Here is a 15,171-nt window from a genome sequence, read left to right as displayed (position 1 = left end):
CAGTTTACGCAAAAAGTGAACATTAGCTAACACTGTCAAACATGACTCCTGTAAAGTCCTGTGTACTTGTCTTTTATTTTGAAATCCAGTGATCGTGTCTCAGTGTAGAAAATAAAAGCTAAGATAAGCTAAGAAAGCATGTGATATTTGTACATGAGGTGCCATTTCCCTAACTATCTGTCCATCCCTGTATTAAGAAGGGGCCCAAATGTCCGTGCCTCTGATAAACGGAGACACTGGATTGAAGTCAAAGAACAACCGTACACATGCCATTGTAGACAATGTTGTATTTAGAAGGCCACACTGTGAATCCCTCACAAACGGTGTCTTTTGTAACGCAGCTTTGATAGAAAACATCCTTTTATCAGAACTCGGGCACCAGCAGAATCAGATCAGTGTGCGAAACAAAAAAAGAAAACAAACAAAATAAATAGCACTTTCTAAAAGTGTCCAACGCGGTCATTTAAAGAAGACTCCGAAGAGAGAAAATCTCGATTCCTGGGCTGAAAATATTTCCGCACAGGAAATGGACATCTCTGCGCTGTCAGGGAGCAGAGCCTGACAACACTTGCGGCGTGCCAAGATTCAGTATCATCCCACTTCCCATTAGTCATGCTGCATGTGACTCCGCATTAGCTCGTCCACTCCGTAAGCTCTCAATGAGAGAATGATTACATATTTCACCGTGGCTGGCAGTACACATTATCAGCATAAGCAGAACTGGTAAATGACTTTCTGTAACAAAGCAAATACCAAAACTGACTGTGTCGAACAAACACTGTGGGGGCAAACAATAGCTTCAGAGAAAACGGGGGGCTCTTGAGGAATATCACACTGATGATTCTTGCATAAGTTTACATATTACGGATTCTCTGCTGCCGCCGTGGTACATTCGCAGGGATGGGAGATCAGCATCCAGCAATGTGTGAAATGTGCCTGCAGCCGCCAGCCTCACTGGCGCCTCAACAGTGCCACCTTTTGATCAAAGTTATCCAGTAAGCCTCTCCCTCATGTTCACTCGTCCACAAAACGTCTGGGAGTCTCCAGGAAGCATCTCTTTTGAATATATTGCGGATGAATATTAGAATAATCCCGACGATCACTTTCTGTACATTCGAGCGAGGAAATACCTCTCGGCGGACTCCTTCCTGCTGGCGTTTGGCTTTAAAGTCTGAACGTGCCCGAACACACTCGAGAGTTTCTCCTGGAGTTTGCGAGCGAGGATCCCGTCCCAGTATTTACAAACCAGGGAGCCCCCCGGCTGCAAGACCCTCTCAGCCAAGTCGGCCAAAGACAAACACGTCACGATGAGTTTCTCGTGGTCCATCTCCCGGACGCCGCTGGCGTTGGGCGCCATGTCGCTCAGGATGACATCAGCCCGGCCGCCGGGGAGCAGCTCCAGCAGCTTGGCGTGCGTGGCGGGGTCGGTGACGTCGTGGCTGGACAGGAAGTGGGCGCCGTCTAGAGGTGGTATGTTCAGCAGATCAATACCGACAACTGTACCGAGTGGCAACGCTGGATCTAGGACGCAAGAAGACCTGTCAACTTTAATTTAAAAAGAAGATATTTCTGTGTGTACATGAGCGTGTTAATTGGTTCTCCCCCCCCCAGCAGATTTGATGAATCCCAGGCTGACAAAGCAATTCGGTTATGTAACACAAGTCAACAAGTGATGAACTGTAAATAAGAGCTAATTATAATTTAGTATTCCCCACATGCTAGCTGTTACTTATTTCCCTGTCTAAACAAATAAAGACATCTTCCAAAACAAATTAATTAAAAACCTCCAATACTAAGAAGGAAGCCATGGACTGAAATTACTCGCATTCTTTTAAAGCCATCATTACAGTTATAAAAGATCGTGGTTTAGCTTCGGTTGGCCGAATTTAGGGTTTGAGAAGGAACAAACAGCCTGGAAACCTGGAAAGACATCTCATTTAACATCAGATTTTCCCATATTTGTATAAACAATCTGCACCAACAACTGATGAATTGCCACAACTAAGGAAGTTACAAGTGTTTGCATGTCGATTCTTATATAAAAAGCACAGATACTATTAAACTATCTCATTGCTGGATTATTATTTTTTTGGATACTTTGTATTTTATTTAGGTATGTTTACAGTTTGACAAGAAATAAATCCTTTGAAAGTAAGGAAGGATTAAAGAAATTAAGCATGCAAAAATTAAATAAAAAGTTGCCGGACATTATTATGTATTTGGATCAGAGACTCCAAAGTTTTTGTTAATCTAATAAGTATTTAATTCATAACAAACTGCTTACTTGTACCACAATAACACAGCATGTATTACATCATTGAACACTGAATTTTTAAAAAAGTCGTAATATTTAAACATAAATAATATATCATATTATAATAATATAATAATTGTTCTTGTAATGTTAATGTGGTACCACTGATGATAAATAATTATCAACCTACTTTATTTAGGCTTTTTCATGCACATACATGAATGCAGTCGGGAGGATACTGTACATGTTCGTGTACCCCGTCTCACCCCCTCACCTGTCCGGTCTGAGTTGACCCTCCGGACGGCCACCTGGCTCCAGGCACCGGGTGCAGCTCCGCAGTCCACCACAATGCGCCCCGGCTGCAAGAGCCTGAACTTGTCGTCTATCTCGAGCAGCTTGAAGGCACTTCTGCACCGGAAGTGTTGCGCGTGGGAAGCTTTGACATACGGGTCTTTGAGCTGCCGCTGCAGCCAGCGCTGCTCGGCTGGAGTTTTACTCTTTAACTTCTTCATTAAACCCAACGAGGAGTGTAGACACCTCCTCTGGAGGGAGAAGCACCACATGACAGTGTTTACCGACGTCAAAGACACGAGGCTCACGTGCAACGGGTGGAAAACTGCGCCTGCGTGGATATGCAGCTCCCCATTGGTCAATACTGTGCGTCGTTTTTACGTGACCCCTATCTGCAAAATATTAACAGCAACAGTTCCTATCTGGGGAGGACACGTTTCACGCTTCTTCTTTTAATGGAAACTGTTTTTCAAGTCAAGTACATTTTATGTTTAATGTTTTTAACGTGCATGCATTCACCTCATCCCACCTACTGTAATGAAGTCATTTTCTATTGAGGGTCCCACTTAAGGAAATCAGGCATGTGTTGTATTTTTATTGCTTTCCATGTGTATATGTTTACCATTCTTAGAATATGAATATTAGTCAATACAGTTTTAAATGTTGTGTGTTTATATCATAGATATAATATGATTGTTGTTCATCTGTTTCCTACGTTTATTATACAGATGTAACATTAAATTCCTCTCTGGAAAGCAATAAAGTCCTATTTTAAATATATCCCATATTATTTTCATTTTCCGAATTACCCTGGTACTATAACATTATAATCATAATAATAACAAGAAGAAGAAGACAAAGAATATATAAGCATATGTTATTATTAATAGTAGTATTAGTGCTAGTAATAGTAGAAACCTCCTATTCAAATTTGGGATTACCTCATAGTGATCATCACAAGAAAACAAAGTTGTAATGCTATTCTTTTTTATTTTCAATTAGTAATCATTTTTGACATATTTCTAAATATGTGTGCATGTGCACACTGTGGATCGTCATAAATAAACAGGTGTGTAAAGTTAGTTACAAGTTGGGTTTTACTGGAGGAGTATGGTTTCTAGTCGAACATACTTTAAAGTAACACACTTCAGCCGATTCAAATGATGGGACTGGTGGATCATGTCCGACGTGGAATCGGACCAATCCGGGCTCCTGCACGTCCGCGCGTCATGTGACGACGTCAGTAGCGCTGCACGCGGGAGTCATTCAACGTGAAAGTTTAGTTTTTTAAACATTTACTTATTTCTTCTCGGACCACAGAGCCGACTTTGAACCGGTGAGGATGTAAACGCAGAGCACATCCGGTACACACGCGCATCAGACATTACAGCTGCAGGCTTTGTTGACATTGTGTGCGCGTGACTCGACAGGTGAGATGCTGAGCTCCACCAGGCTGCTGACCCTGGTGCTGGTGGTCCAGCCGGGCAGAGTGCTGCTCGGCCTGAAGAAGAGAGGGTTTGGGGCCGGGAAGTGGAACGGGTTCGGAGGCAAAGTGGAGCCCGGAGAAACCATTGAAGAGGGTGCACGAAGGTCCATATTGATTGGTGTTGTTGTTGTGTGAAGATGCAGTTCACAGTTGTTGTTGTTTTTACAAAGTCTGAATGAAAATAAGTTATAAAGCAGACATTTATATATGTGTTCCCTCATAAAAACAAAGTGTGACAAATTACTTATCTTTCAGTTATGTGTTTTCTTATAGAAAAAAAATGAAAATGTGAAATTTCAGTTGATTGTGAAATGTAATTGATTTCACAATCAACTTTTCTGCTGCATTATATTACGCCATGGTAGATATTACACCTTTAAATATATATATATATATATATATATATATATATACTTTATTCATCCCCAGGGGGGAATTTGTTTGAAGCAGCAGCAAGCAAAGTTACAGAGTAAACATACAAATGTGAATAATAAGTATGACAAAATGCTCAATATATACAATAAAATAGCAGAGCAGGACATTAAATAGTAAAGAAAATAACATTAAACTAATAAAAATCACAGCGTGTTTTAGTTTTTTGCATTTAGAATCACCCAACGTGTATTTTTTTTTATATAAAATCGGCGTATAGTGTCCGAGTGTTAAAGGAGAGGATGAATAATAATTTAAATATGTGAGTTTGCAAGATTGGCTAAATAAATGAATGTTGAGTCTGGAGGACGGTTGTGTGTGGATCATCGATCATCAGCAGGACGTTTGTTCCACAGCTAAAGGAAGGAAACCCTAAAGGCAGCTGTCCCAAGCTGTGGGGAAAAAAAGAATGCAGAATAATGAAATCAGAAACATCTCGAGCCAGTGTCAATGTTGGAGGAAGCCAAGTGACCGATCCTCATTCTTTGCATCGGTGAAGATACTTTATATTGAGATTGCTTCGTTGGCATCTGGATGAAAACGACTGAAAGAAATCAACAAAAAAATTACTGAACACATTACTAAGTGTTTTTATTATATTTACCTTTTGCAGGACAACGGCAGACGATGATAAACATCCGAGCAGATCCACTTTAAGACTATAGAGTATGTTTGGTGGTCAATGGGGGAGGAAAACACCTCCAGAGCATTGAAAGTTGTCTGCAAATTATTGTTCTTGAATGCACCATTCAAGCAGATTTCTTTTGTAAAATTAAGTTGCACTATTATTTGTTGTGTACTGTGAGTTTACGTGTTAAAATCCACCTCGTCAAACATTAATTTGATGTTTTCCTTTTCAGAGAACTGCTGGAAGAAAGCGGGCTCACGGTGGACGCCCTCCAGAAGGTTGGAAACATCACGTTTGAATTCGTCGGTGAACCGCAGTTGCTCGACGTCCATGTTTTCAGAGCCGACGCCTTTAACGGAGAGCCGACAGAGTCAGAAGGTTGAATTATTATTATTATTATTATTATTATTATTATTATTATTATTATTATTATTATAATTGCAGCATAATGTTTTGGGAATGTCATGAAAGATTATAATAAATAGTATGCATCAGTGGAGCTAGAAAACTGTTCTGTAATATTTAAAAACCTTAGCAAAATAGAAGTGTCCTTTTTATTACCATGAAAACAAAAATCATGAACTTTGGAGTTGAAGAAGAACTCCACATTGTTGTTGAACATCATTTCAAGTTACTGTTATGTGTGACGAAAAAACTAAACGTGTGATCATGCAGGAAAACAATCTCTTCACTTTTGGTTCACCTTAATCGTGACTTCCTCTTTAAAAAAAAAAAAAGTATCTCAATGACAGTTCAGGCTTCTTCGTCCTTAAAGTTAAGATACTGGGAATTGAAACGGTTTTCGGTTCAACTTTTAAAACCAAATTGAACTCCGTGACCCCTCGAAGTAAATCGATTGAAAACACTTTTCTGGAAACTGAAAACGTGTTCACAGACATGACAGTGAGCAGCATGAGTTCATGGGGGAGAATCTTTGAGCTCCGAGGTGAAGTTTAAGAGACTGCATGTGCACAAAGGAATGAAGAGGCCCAGAAGGAATGCAGTGACCTGTGTTTCCTGAGAGTTTAGTCGAGGTCAACCGGGTGAAGTTTAGAGACGCACTGCGAAGTGCAGCCCTCGAGCAAAGAGCCTGGAGGTCAAGAGAGGTCAAACTGACACAGGTTGAGGAGGCGAGTTAGAGAAAAAGATTGAATGTGGAGGTGGGTTTGGGACTCTGGAAAGGTTCATCCCTCAGAGGCTGAGGTTCTACCCAGAACCATTTGAAGGTTTCTTTGTGAGACTTAAGGGTTTCATGAAGAACCCTCTTCTTTCAAAGAACCCCTTTTGGAAGAGATAGTTCTTGAAGGATTGTTGAACGCAAAAGGGAACGATCCATAATCCAGCCTTCAACGCCCCCAAAAACTGATAGTGAACCCTGATTGTCGTGGGTTGAGCCCTTCTGAAGGAAACCTTTGGAAGAGAAAAGGGTCTCGATGGGTGGGTTCTGGATTACACACATTTTTTCTTCTAGATAACAGATAAGGAGTGTAGAGAAAGAAAAAAGTGAGTTAAATAAAAAAGCTATTAACCCAATAATTCTTGACCCTCCTCGAAACAGGTGATGGTAGGTGATAACATGTTTTTAATTCTTAGGTCTACTCTATTTTCCAGAAATGCGGCCTCAGTGGTTCGAATGTGACCAAATTCCTTTCAGTCAAATGTGGGCCGACGACGTCCTGTGGTTCCCGCTGATGCTGCAGAAGAAGAAATTTGTCGGATACTTTAAGTTTCAGGGTCACGATGTGATCCTCAGCCACAAACTGGAAGAGGTGGAGAACATTTAGGACCGGCCTTCCAAAGTTGATGAGTTTGTGTTAAAAAAAAAAAAGAAGTAACACTTCATGTGAATAAAAATCTAATCAAACTGAAAGAAATATCCATTCTGTCATTTTATTTTCAGGATCATTGATTTTAAACACAATTCAGCAAGGACTTATATTTACAGTATTTACAGTAATACTTTTATTGGATTTCATATTCTGTGCAGGTTAGTTATGCAATTCCAGATACATTTGTTTGCATACCGTTTGAACAGCATCACAGTTTCTTCATAAACACATTTCCTGATTTGCATGTTGGCGTTGTTCATTTCTGCCAGTTCGGTGTATTTGAGACGATATCAGTTTGTGAGGTGACGCGAGAACTCATAAAGGCAACTTGTCCCTTTTTCTTATTGAGAAAAATACATAATGTTCTGATAAACTATGAATGGACGGACATGAATGTGCACGATTGTTTTCATGCCAAATATCCAAGTAGAAAGTCAAAAAGCAGAAGGGGAATTCAACAATAACCGGATCGATACGTGATCAAATTTATTTAAATTAGGATTTCTCTGTGAAAAATAGCCTCCATCTATAAAGTGACATGGACGGAAGATCTTAAAGTGAAAATGAAAGAAATTTTTTTTAAAAGGTGGTTATTATTTAACACAGGAATCCGGTTACATGATGTATTGCACCGCTGTGTAGAGTTATATAATTGCTCTTTGGTAGTAAATCAGAAGCTTATAGTGGTATTATTGATATTATGCCACTGGTAGTAAAAGTTGTAATTGTTAATCAGCGAATCTCAAATCCCTTTTAATTTGTGGCTAACAAAATAAAACAGAGTCAATTTAAGCAGAGAAAGCAAATATGATGCTCTCCATAAAAGTATAAACACTGCAAAAGTGAAAATAAATGTCACAATTGTCCATAAAGAACATATAAAGTCCACTGCTACACTCCCTGATGAACTCAAATCTGTATGAAAAAAAAACACATTGGTCTAAAGTTATTCTACGAGTAAAAACTTCATGACTGGAGATTTACATCATCTTTAATAAACCAAGACTTGCTGTCACTCTTAATGTTCTTCAACTATCTTAGTGTATACAACTTTGACCAAGTTAGAAACAGGTGCTTTATGAAATGAGATGCATTAACACACTGGCATCCCCCCCGTCCAACATGATGAAGTAGCATTATATCAAGCATGGCGTTAAACAGACCCACGGCCTTTTACAGTTACACGGTTGGTGAGCAAACCACAAAAATAAGATTATATATTGTGTAAAAGAAGACTTTCCTTGAGCTCACAGAGCAAGTTATTTTAGTTCCAGTTTGAGATCCACGGCGGTGTGTTCAGGTCTCAGGCGGGAGGTCTCACTCCGTTATTTACCCCAAAGAGACATCCGAGCTTCGGCTGGAGTTCATTCCACACCGCTCCCATCTGCAGGGGAAAAAGGCATTTGGTTTTACCCACAATTCCTTGCAACTCATCATACGAATATAATCTCCGTCATTTTAAAAGCGAGTTATGCATCTCAGTGAATCTACCTTTAGGTACAGTATCGACAGAAACCCTCTCAAAATGTTTTTTTTTTAAAAAAGATAAAAGCATCTTCCCAAAGAAATATATATATATATATATATATATATATATATATATATATATATATATATATTTTTTTTTTTTTTTTAAACACGGGAAAAAGGTGCACGAGAGATTCACTTGTAAACTCCAACGCTACGTCAGGAGAGGGTTCCTTTTCAGTGATGCCATCCACCCTTATGGAGTTCTTTAAAAGCCAATTTAAAAGCGATGTGACCCTCCTGAACGGCGTGCAGAGAAAGGATTTGCAGACAAGCCGCCTCACCTCTCGGTGACCTTGGACCTGGGAGTTAACGAAAGCCCCCAGAATGTGGGACGTGATCGGGAGGTAGATGAAGATGAGCTGCGTCTCTTGGTGGAGGCAGAACAGGGAGAAGTAGTTACGCAGCTCCATGGTCTGGATGGCGTTTTCTTGCTATTAACAGAATAATAAAATAGTGGGACATTAGCACTTCTTATCAAATGATGAGTATTAATAATAATAATAATAATAATAATAAGAAATACTTTTTCTGGGAGGAGATATGTTCCTCCAATGATGGAATGAGGTGTCTGTCGCTGATGAAGAAGCCTCGTAGAAGTTTGCAGTCAGTCAGAGGACTTAGACGATATTTTTAATTAAAAAGCCGGGGTGCATTAATCTCAGCGTATTACTCTACTATTATTAAAATACCGACGGCCTCTTCGGTCCAGACTGAAACCTCAGACAGACATTCATGAGGCTGGCGGTTACTCTCGTATCACAGTTGTGTTTTATATGGGAGATTTACTTCCATGACATTTGGTACACACAATCATATTCCCCTCAGGATGACTGGTAATAATTTAGTGATCCTTTTTGACCAATATTTGCTTTTGTGACTAAAAAGCCTACCTGCAAAACTCATGGCGTCCCCATCCACCTGCGCCGCACTGGGAGTTTGGTGCCAACACGCTGCACTACGATGTGAACTTGGTAAACCATGTAAACACAATAATAAACAACTCTCTGAAACTCAGGAATTAATTCCCTCACTGCTTGGAGGTCGAAATCTGACTTTAAAAGTTGATAAATGTCCCTCAGAAAATAAAATGCTGCTCATTTTGGCACCGTGTCAAAACTCTACGCCTGTGATAAAGATGAAATAATCTAAAGACTTAATATATATCAATCAAAGTTATTAACCGACAGAAGAGTCCAGACTGAAGATGCATTGGCCAGAAAAACTGCCACTCTTGGATCCCGTGCCAACGGTCTAAAAGTGTGACCACCTGAACGATGCGGGACTCCAGCTGCTCCACCGATGCCTGCTCTTTGGGCTGCACCGTGGCGCTCATCATCTGCCTCTTCATCATGCCGTACTTGTGCAGAGCTCTCTGGTGCTCGTGCAGGACGCCTTTCTCGTGCCGCTCGCAGAGATCCTGGAGAGAGAAAACAAACAAACACACACACACAAAGCTCCTCTTATGTCCCTCAAAAAGGCATGTTATATAAAAACAACAGCCACGGACGATTGTTTGAACACATTATGATATTACCATACAGATAACAGTTAATAGAGGTTATGGAAAATGCCACTTTATCTGCCCACCAGTCCACTTGTTTAATCTCTGCAAACCACCCACTTCTAAGAACTACGGTTCAAAGTGAGATACAAAAAACATAAAAAAATAAATAGGGTGCATTGTTGTTCAAATTACATAATATCCTGAATTCAGTTACTAACTGAACCTGGATTCAGTGTAAATACACAGCTCCTCTTTGTGTCTCTCCGTCAGAAAACAGGAGATTGATATTTGCATTGCCTTGATGGATAAAAACTGTTTTCCAGTGCTTCATAAAGTGACCGTCATCAGATTGAGATCAGAAACGTGCAAATCATCGATACAGAAATCACCTCATACGCTGGGGTTAAAAATGAAAAAAGAAACACTGAAACTGACTTACTCTGTACGACTGCAGCAAATCCAGGAAAAGATTCAGTTTTTCCACAACGTCGTCCTCTTCCCGTCTGCCCTGAAGACAGAAGCAGAGCAGCATTTATTACCCGGTGCCGGTTCTCGGGCAGAGCAGGTGGCGGCACGGAGGGCCGAGGGCTGCACCTGCTGAGCGGCTTTGTCAGACAGCACAGCGAACTCCACAGACAGACTCTTCAGAGACTGCCGGAGCGTCCCCCAGGTGCTCTGTGAGGAGGCCAAGGAGGGCAGAGGTGACGCATCGGAGCCCAGAGTACTGAGGGAAAGGGGGGAAAAAGAAGAAGCATTATTTTATTTTTTTTTAAAAGGGGCCCAGAATGTGACATCGCAGTAGATGCCAAACTCATTTCAACCATGAAGAGACACAACAAACACAGAGGGATCTGGAATCTCATTAATGTTTGTTTTCTTAGTCCGAAAACCTTCCGGATGCCAGTGAAAGACTTCATACCCATAACAATAATTTTAAGATACCTGAGCTCTCTGCCAAACATGAGAAGATCTGTCGCGTTCTCCTTCGAGCGCTCCGCCATTTTCTCGGCTCGGTCGCGCAGCTTCTGGAAGCTGTTGTGAATATTTCTAATCAGCTCTCTGCTCGCCGAGAACTGAGCCTGGATGTCAGCGGGGAGATATTCCTACGAGACAAATACAACCGTATTAAAAAAGCAGCGGATTGTTTGGGGGGGTAAAAAAACACACAAAAGGGGCTTTCCTCATTTGTACACGCAAGACCAACCTTGGCCTGGGTGGCGAGTCTGTTGGTCATGAACTCATCGCCCGTTTTCTTGGAAGTGTCACGCAGCTTGGTCTGGACATCCTGTTTGGGGGAGGACAGGCGACGAGTGAAACAACAACAAAAAAAGACAGGGAGTAAGTGGAACAGGATGCTGCTCGCTGGCAGTCATCGTGACCATAGCTCCTATTGCGCAACAGGCAATGTGACTACGTACGGAGCCGCTGAAGGTGAGGAAGGTCCTGACCAGCTCGTCCTCCGAGAAGAAGGGATGCCGCGCCACCAGGTTAATAAATCTGCCGAGGGCGCGTCTCCTCCCCTCAATGAACTCGCGCTCAGAGACGGAGGTCAGCACTGTGGGCGGACAACCGGAGAGAACGCCGTGAGAGGAGGACAACGTGCCGATGGAGCTGCACGAGGCAGGTGGCGTGAACTGATCTCAAAGCCATGTTTAAGGTTGATTTGCCATTTGAAATAAATAAAAGTACCCAAATATCCGTGGTCAAGTTGCATTGTGGATAATGTAGGCACATCATTCATTCATATTAAAAAAATAAATAAAACTTTAAAATAGATGCAGCATAAAGAACAATATAGATATAGAGATATATATATATATATAGAGATATATATATATATATATATATATATATATATATATATATATGAAAGTTTTATTCTGCATATATTTTAAAGTTTTATTTTTTATAGGCCAGCATAAGTTCGACAGCGTTAGAGGTGCAACACTCCAGAGGCACCTGGATGTGTAATTCTGACCTTTGAGGAAAGAGAATAAACCCAAATATTCCATAAAATGCTCTGAAAACATCAGTGGGCTCAGACAGAAAGAAATATGCAGAAACCAAAAGGAATAGAGCGGTGAACGCGTAGACGTTGAGACGGAGTGACGCACCTCCCTTCAACATCCTTTTAGGCGGCAGCGCCGGCACCACCCTGTAGGCGAACCTCTGGAGCAAAACCTCATGGAAGACATCAAAATCACTGTAGCGCCGGTAAACTGATATCTTATAACGCTGAAAGCAAAAATCAGACAACAAAAATGATTAAGCTTATAGTTACATAACAATGGAAGTTAAGTGAAATAATTCAAGAGTAACATCCCAGTGGGACCCCTTGCCTGGCTGGTGACCTGGTACTCCACATGTTTGAGGAACAAGCCCTTCTTCTCAGGGATGAGCTCCAGCTGGACCGTGTCTCTGACCAGCAGCTTGTCCAGCGTCTGGGACATCGTCAGGACGTCCTCCTGAGCCGGCTGCATCCTCAATGCCTTCAGGTCCCTCGGCTCCCCGAGATGAGGTTTTGGTAACTCTGCGGAGCACGCGAGCGGCAACAAATTCGGATTTTTTCTCCTTACAATTAAATCAATAACTCTTGAATGAACTGCATTTCCTCAGTGGGAGGAATGCTGCTTTTCTCTTAGATTATAGGCGTCTCGCTCCGCATGTCTTTAACTAGTCTGTAATTTAGGCCTTTCTGTACATTCCAAGAGGGTCATGAATTGAATATAAATGCACAACACTTGTTCTCGCGCACACGAGGAAGTGGCGTGCAGCTGGCTGCCATACTGGCCCCACCTGTAATAACAGAGGGAGCCTTAAATACTCACAGAAGGTCGGGAATGAAAAATCGCAAGTCGGCATAATGGCTACCTCTATGAAAGCTGTGACCATCATCTTCCCACTGTGGCACGGAGTGAAAGAATGAACACTTGAACACAGCTAAGGCTTCACCAAAATTAAATAAATAGCTCAATATATGTACAATTGATTTTGTTGTAAAAGAAACTGAATATATGTATATTTGTACAAATACATGATGTATAAATACTCCCGAATGTCCCTCTGTTACTTTATAATCATAATGAGAAACCTTGAGACGATGCCAACCAATAAAAGAGCGGTGACAGTGCTTAACAGGAGAGGGCCGGCTGAGGGATCATGGAGCTACTCATTAAGCTGAAGGTCCCTTACCTTGTATGCAGACCTCCAGGAGCTTGGGACTCGGTGGCTTTCCTTGCTGAGCGAGGGCAATCAGAGCGAGCACTTTGTAGAGGGACAACTTGCTCAGGAACCCATCCGAGGAGTCAACGTGCTCAGCAATCTGAGGAGGACAAAAGGAGTGACGTGAAGGTCGCGGGTTCCGAGTCCAAGATCCTGATTCAAACTGTGGTTTGCATTCCTCTAGTCTACGCAACAACAACCAAAAGTGCTCGCAAAGACGATGATGTATTAAATAAAAAAGGGAAATTCTACTGAACCATGCCAGACATAACGCACGCAGATGTGTTGTGACATTAGCTCATGACTCACCAAATCTGACCCATAGTGAATGGTGTAGTGAATAGTGTCTTAAATAAGACATGCCGAACACTAACTCACTAAATATAAGTCGTATTTGTGCAATACACTCAAGGGTTTAACTTCTTCATTCATTCCTTTGATTAGAAACAACACGGGTCGTGGACTTTTTAAATGTATAAAATCAATAATTATGTAATATTCCAGCCCTCTTGTGAGCCAATCAGGGGATCTAAAGAGTGCGTGGACAGACGGATCGATGGATGGATAACTCAAGCTGTGTATGTTATTATAGCTCGCTGTATCAGACACATGCTAGGGGAAAGACAAGAATCAGTAAGTGATATGTACTTGTTTATGATGGGTGCTGCTGCCTCATTAACATTACAGTTGTATGACACCGTTTTAATAGACTGTCGACTCTCAGTGTGAGCCCCTCACCTGGCCTACAACCGTCTTGGAGAGATCGGTCCTTTGGAGCAACCGCTGAAAAACTTCAACCTGCACTCTCTCATCTGTCCTACAGCGGATGGCCTCATACACTTCCCTGTAATAGGCAGGAACTGATCCTAAAAGAGGGAACAACACCTACATGGCATCACAAAGTGTGAGACATATTGCATCTGCAGCAGAGCCCTAATAACACCCATCTTTATCTTTAGCCAAGGGTCTGGCTTTAAATCAGCGGCTCTCACTACATGAGGTTGTGGTTATCTTATCAACACATTTAATTTCCCCATCATATGACTTTATATTGTCCCAAACACAGATTGTACACTTTTGCCCCGTTAGTTTAAAAGGTAACATTGGAGATTCGACCTTATCTATGCTTTAGTAGAAAGTAGCTGAGTAGATACAACATTTTAAAAAAATGAAGATATGGAATCTGAGTTCTAACTCATAAACTGCAATGCCCTTTTTCACGTGGCAGGAAAAGAAACGCATCAGAACTTTCATAAGCATTTTAATAAGGAGTCATGTTTAAAAGGAATAGTTACTGTTACTAGTATCAAGTAAACAGAAAACGGGCGAATCGAAATAACGTCAACCCCCTCGAGGAGGGGTTTTAAGATGGAGCAACTTCATTTTGAGATCTTTATGTTCCCAAAAGTTCTCACGCCGCGACTGCGCCCAACGGAAGGATCCACGTTTTTAAAAAAAACATTCAATACGATACTTTTGACTGGCTTGACACTAAACAACAACAACAACAACAACAGAGTGATTATGGAAATGATACGGGCAACATTAAGAAGCTCTCGCACTGTACCTTCATTGATCTCTCCTGCCATCGCTCAGACGGTCATGTGAGCGCAAGAGCACCTCCATGTGATTTCCTGCAGAAGAGGAAAAACAAGTCATTTATTTCTTAAAGTTGTAGTGGGCGCTGGTTAAAGTCCAAGTGCGGAGTGGAGCAATATAAACCGGCACATGCACGCACGGGCAGCTGATGAGTGTGACCCGTCCTGCGGTAATCTAAACGTTTACGTGTTTTTAAGGAGTGGGGAAGCGCTGGTGCACGAGTTTGTTTGTACCGAAGCAGCTCATTCAGATGCTCCGTTCACGCAGTCTGCATTCCTCCAACTAATCTGAGAAATATTGTTTTATTTTATTTTTGTTTATTGTTTACATTTCTGGTTTCCTGATTTCACTTTCGCACATTCATTGGGTTTGATTTTATATTCGACATTCCTCAAA

The 15,171-nt window shown here is 41.4% G+C and overlaps 3 protein-coding genes across 9 annotated transcripts; 1 reads left to right on the top strand and 2 right to left on the bottom strand.

The window, feature by feature from the left end:
* Positions 1–270: 270 nt before the first annotated feature.
* On the bottom strand, positions 271–2,887 carry mrm2 (mitochondrial rRNA methyltransferase 2). 2 transcript variants are annotated; one of them, XM_034539391.1, is made up of 2 exons: positions 2,529–2,887; positions 271–1,521 (listed from the first exon to the last, which is right to left on the bottom strand). In XM_034539391.1, the coding sequence occupies exons 1-2, from the start codon at positions 2,815–2,817 to the stop codon at positions 1,100–1,102; spliced, it is 711 nt and encodes a 236-aa protein (XP_034395282.1). In that variant the 5' UTR covers positions 2,818–2,887; the 3' UTR covers positions 271–1,099. The 2 variants fall into 2 exon arrangements, with proteins under 2 accessions (XP_034395282.1, XP_034395283.1); XM_034539392.1 differs by having other exon boundaries at positions 271–1,461.
* Positions 2,888–3,723: 836 nt separating this feature from the next.
* On the top strand, positions 3,724–6,984 carry nudt1 (nudix (nucleoside diphosphate linked moiety X)-type motif 1). Its single transcript, XM_034539917.1, has 4 exons — positions 3,724–3,881; positions 3,976–4,135; positions 5,324–5,469; positions 6,703–6,984. The coding sequence occupies exons 2-4, from the start codon at positions 3,981–3,983 to the stop codon at positions 6,873–6,875; spliced, it is 474 nt and encodes a 157-aa protein (XP_034395808.1). The 5' UTR covers positions 3,724–3,881; positions 3,976–3,980; the 3' UTR covers positions 6,876–6,984.
* Positions 6,963–14,966, bottom strand: snx8a (sorting nexin 8a). 6 transcript variants are annotated; one of them, XM_034539913.1, is made up of 14 exons: positions 14,915–14,966; positions 14,744–14,810; positions 13,915–14,042; positions 13,147–13,276; positions 12,294–12,484; positions 12,069–12,189; positions 11,373–11,509; positions 11,159–11,239; positions 10,897–11,057; positions 10,549–10,678; positions 10,394–10,462; positions 9,718–9,867; positions 8,732–8,881; positions 6,966–8,304 (listed from the first exon to the last, which is right to left on the bottom strand). In XM_034539913.1, the coding sequence occupies exons 2-14, from the start codon at positions 14,763–14,765 to the stop codon at positions 8,224–8,226; spliced, it is 1,551 nt and encodes a 516-aa protein (XP_034395804.1). In that variant the 5' UTR covers positions 14,766–14,810; positions 14,915–14,966; the 3' UTR covers positions 6,966–8,223. The 6 variants fall into 6 exon arrangements, 5 of the variants coding, with proteins under 5 accessions (XP_034395807.1, XP_034395806.1, XP_034395804.1 ...); XM_034539916.1 differs by lacking the exon at positions 13,915–14,042 and having other exon boundaries at positions 6,963–8,304; positions 14,915–14,931; XM_034539912.1 differs by having other exon boundaries at positions 13,915–14,061; positions 14,744–14,946.
* Positions 14,967–15,171: the final 205 nt, after the last annotated feature.

Source organism: Cyclopterus lumpus, chromosome 8 (genome assembly GCF_009769545.1).
Source record: "Cyclopterus lumpus isolate fCycLum1 chromosome 8, fCycLum1.pri, whole genome shotgun sequence".
Lineage (NCBI taxonomy): Eukaryota > Metazoa > Chordata > Actinopteri > Perciformes > Cyclopteridae > Cyclopterus > Cyclopterus lumpus.
Note: the sequence above shows the minus strand (reverse complement) of the source record. Positions and strands in the feature narration are given on the sequence as shown.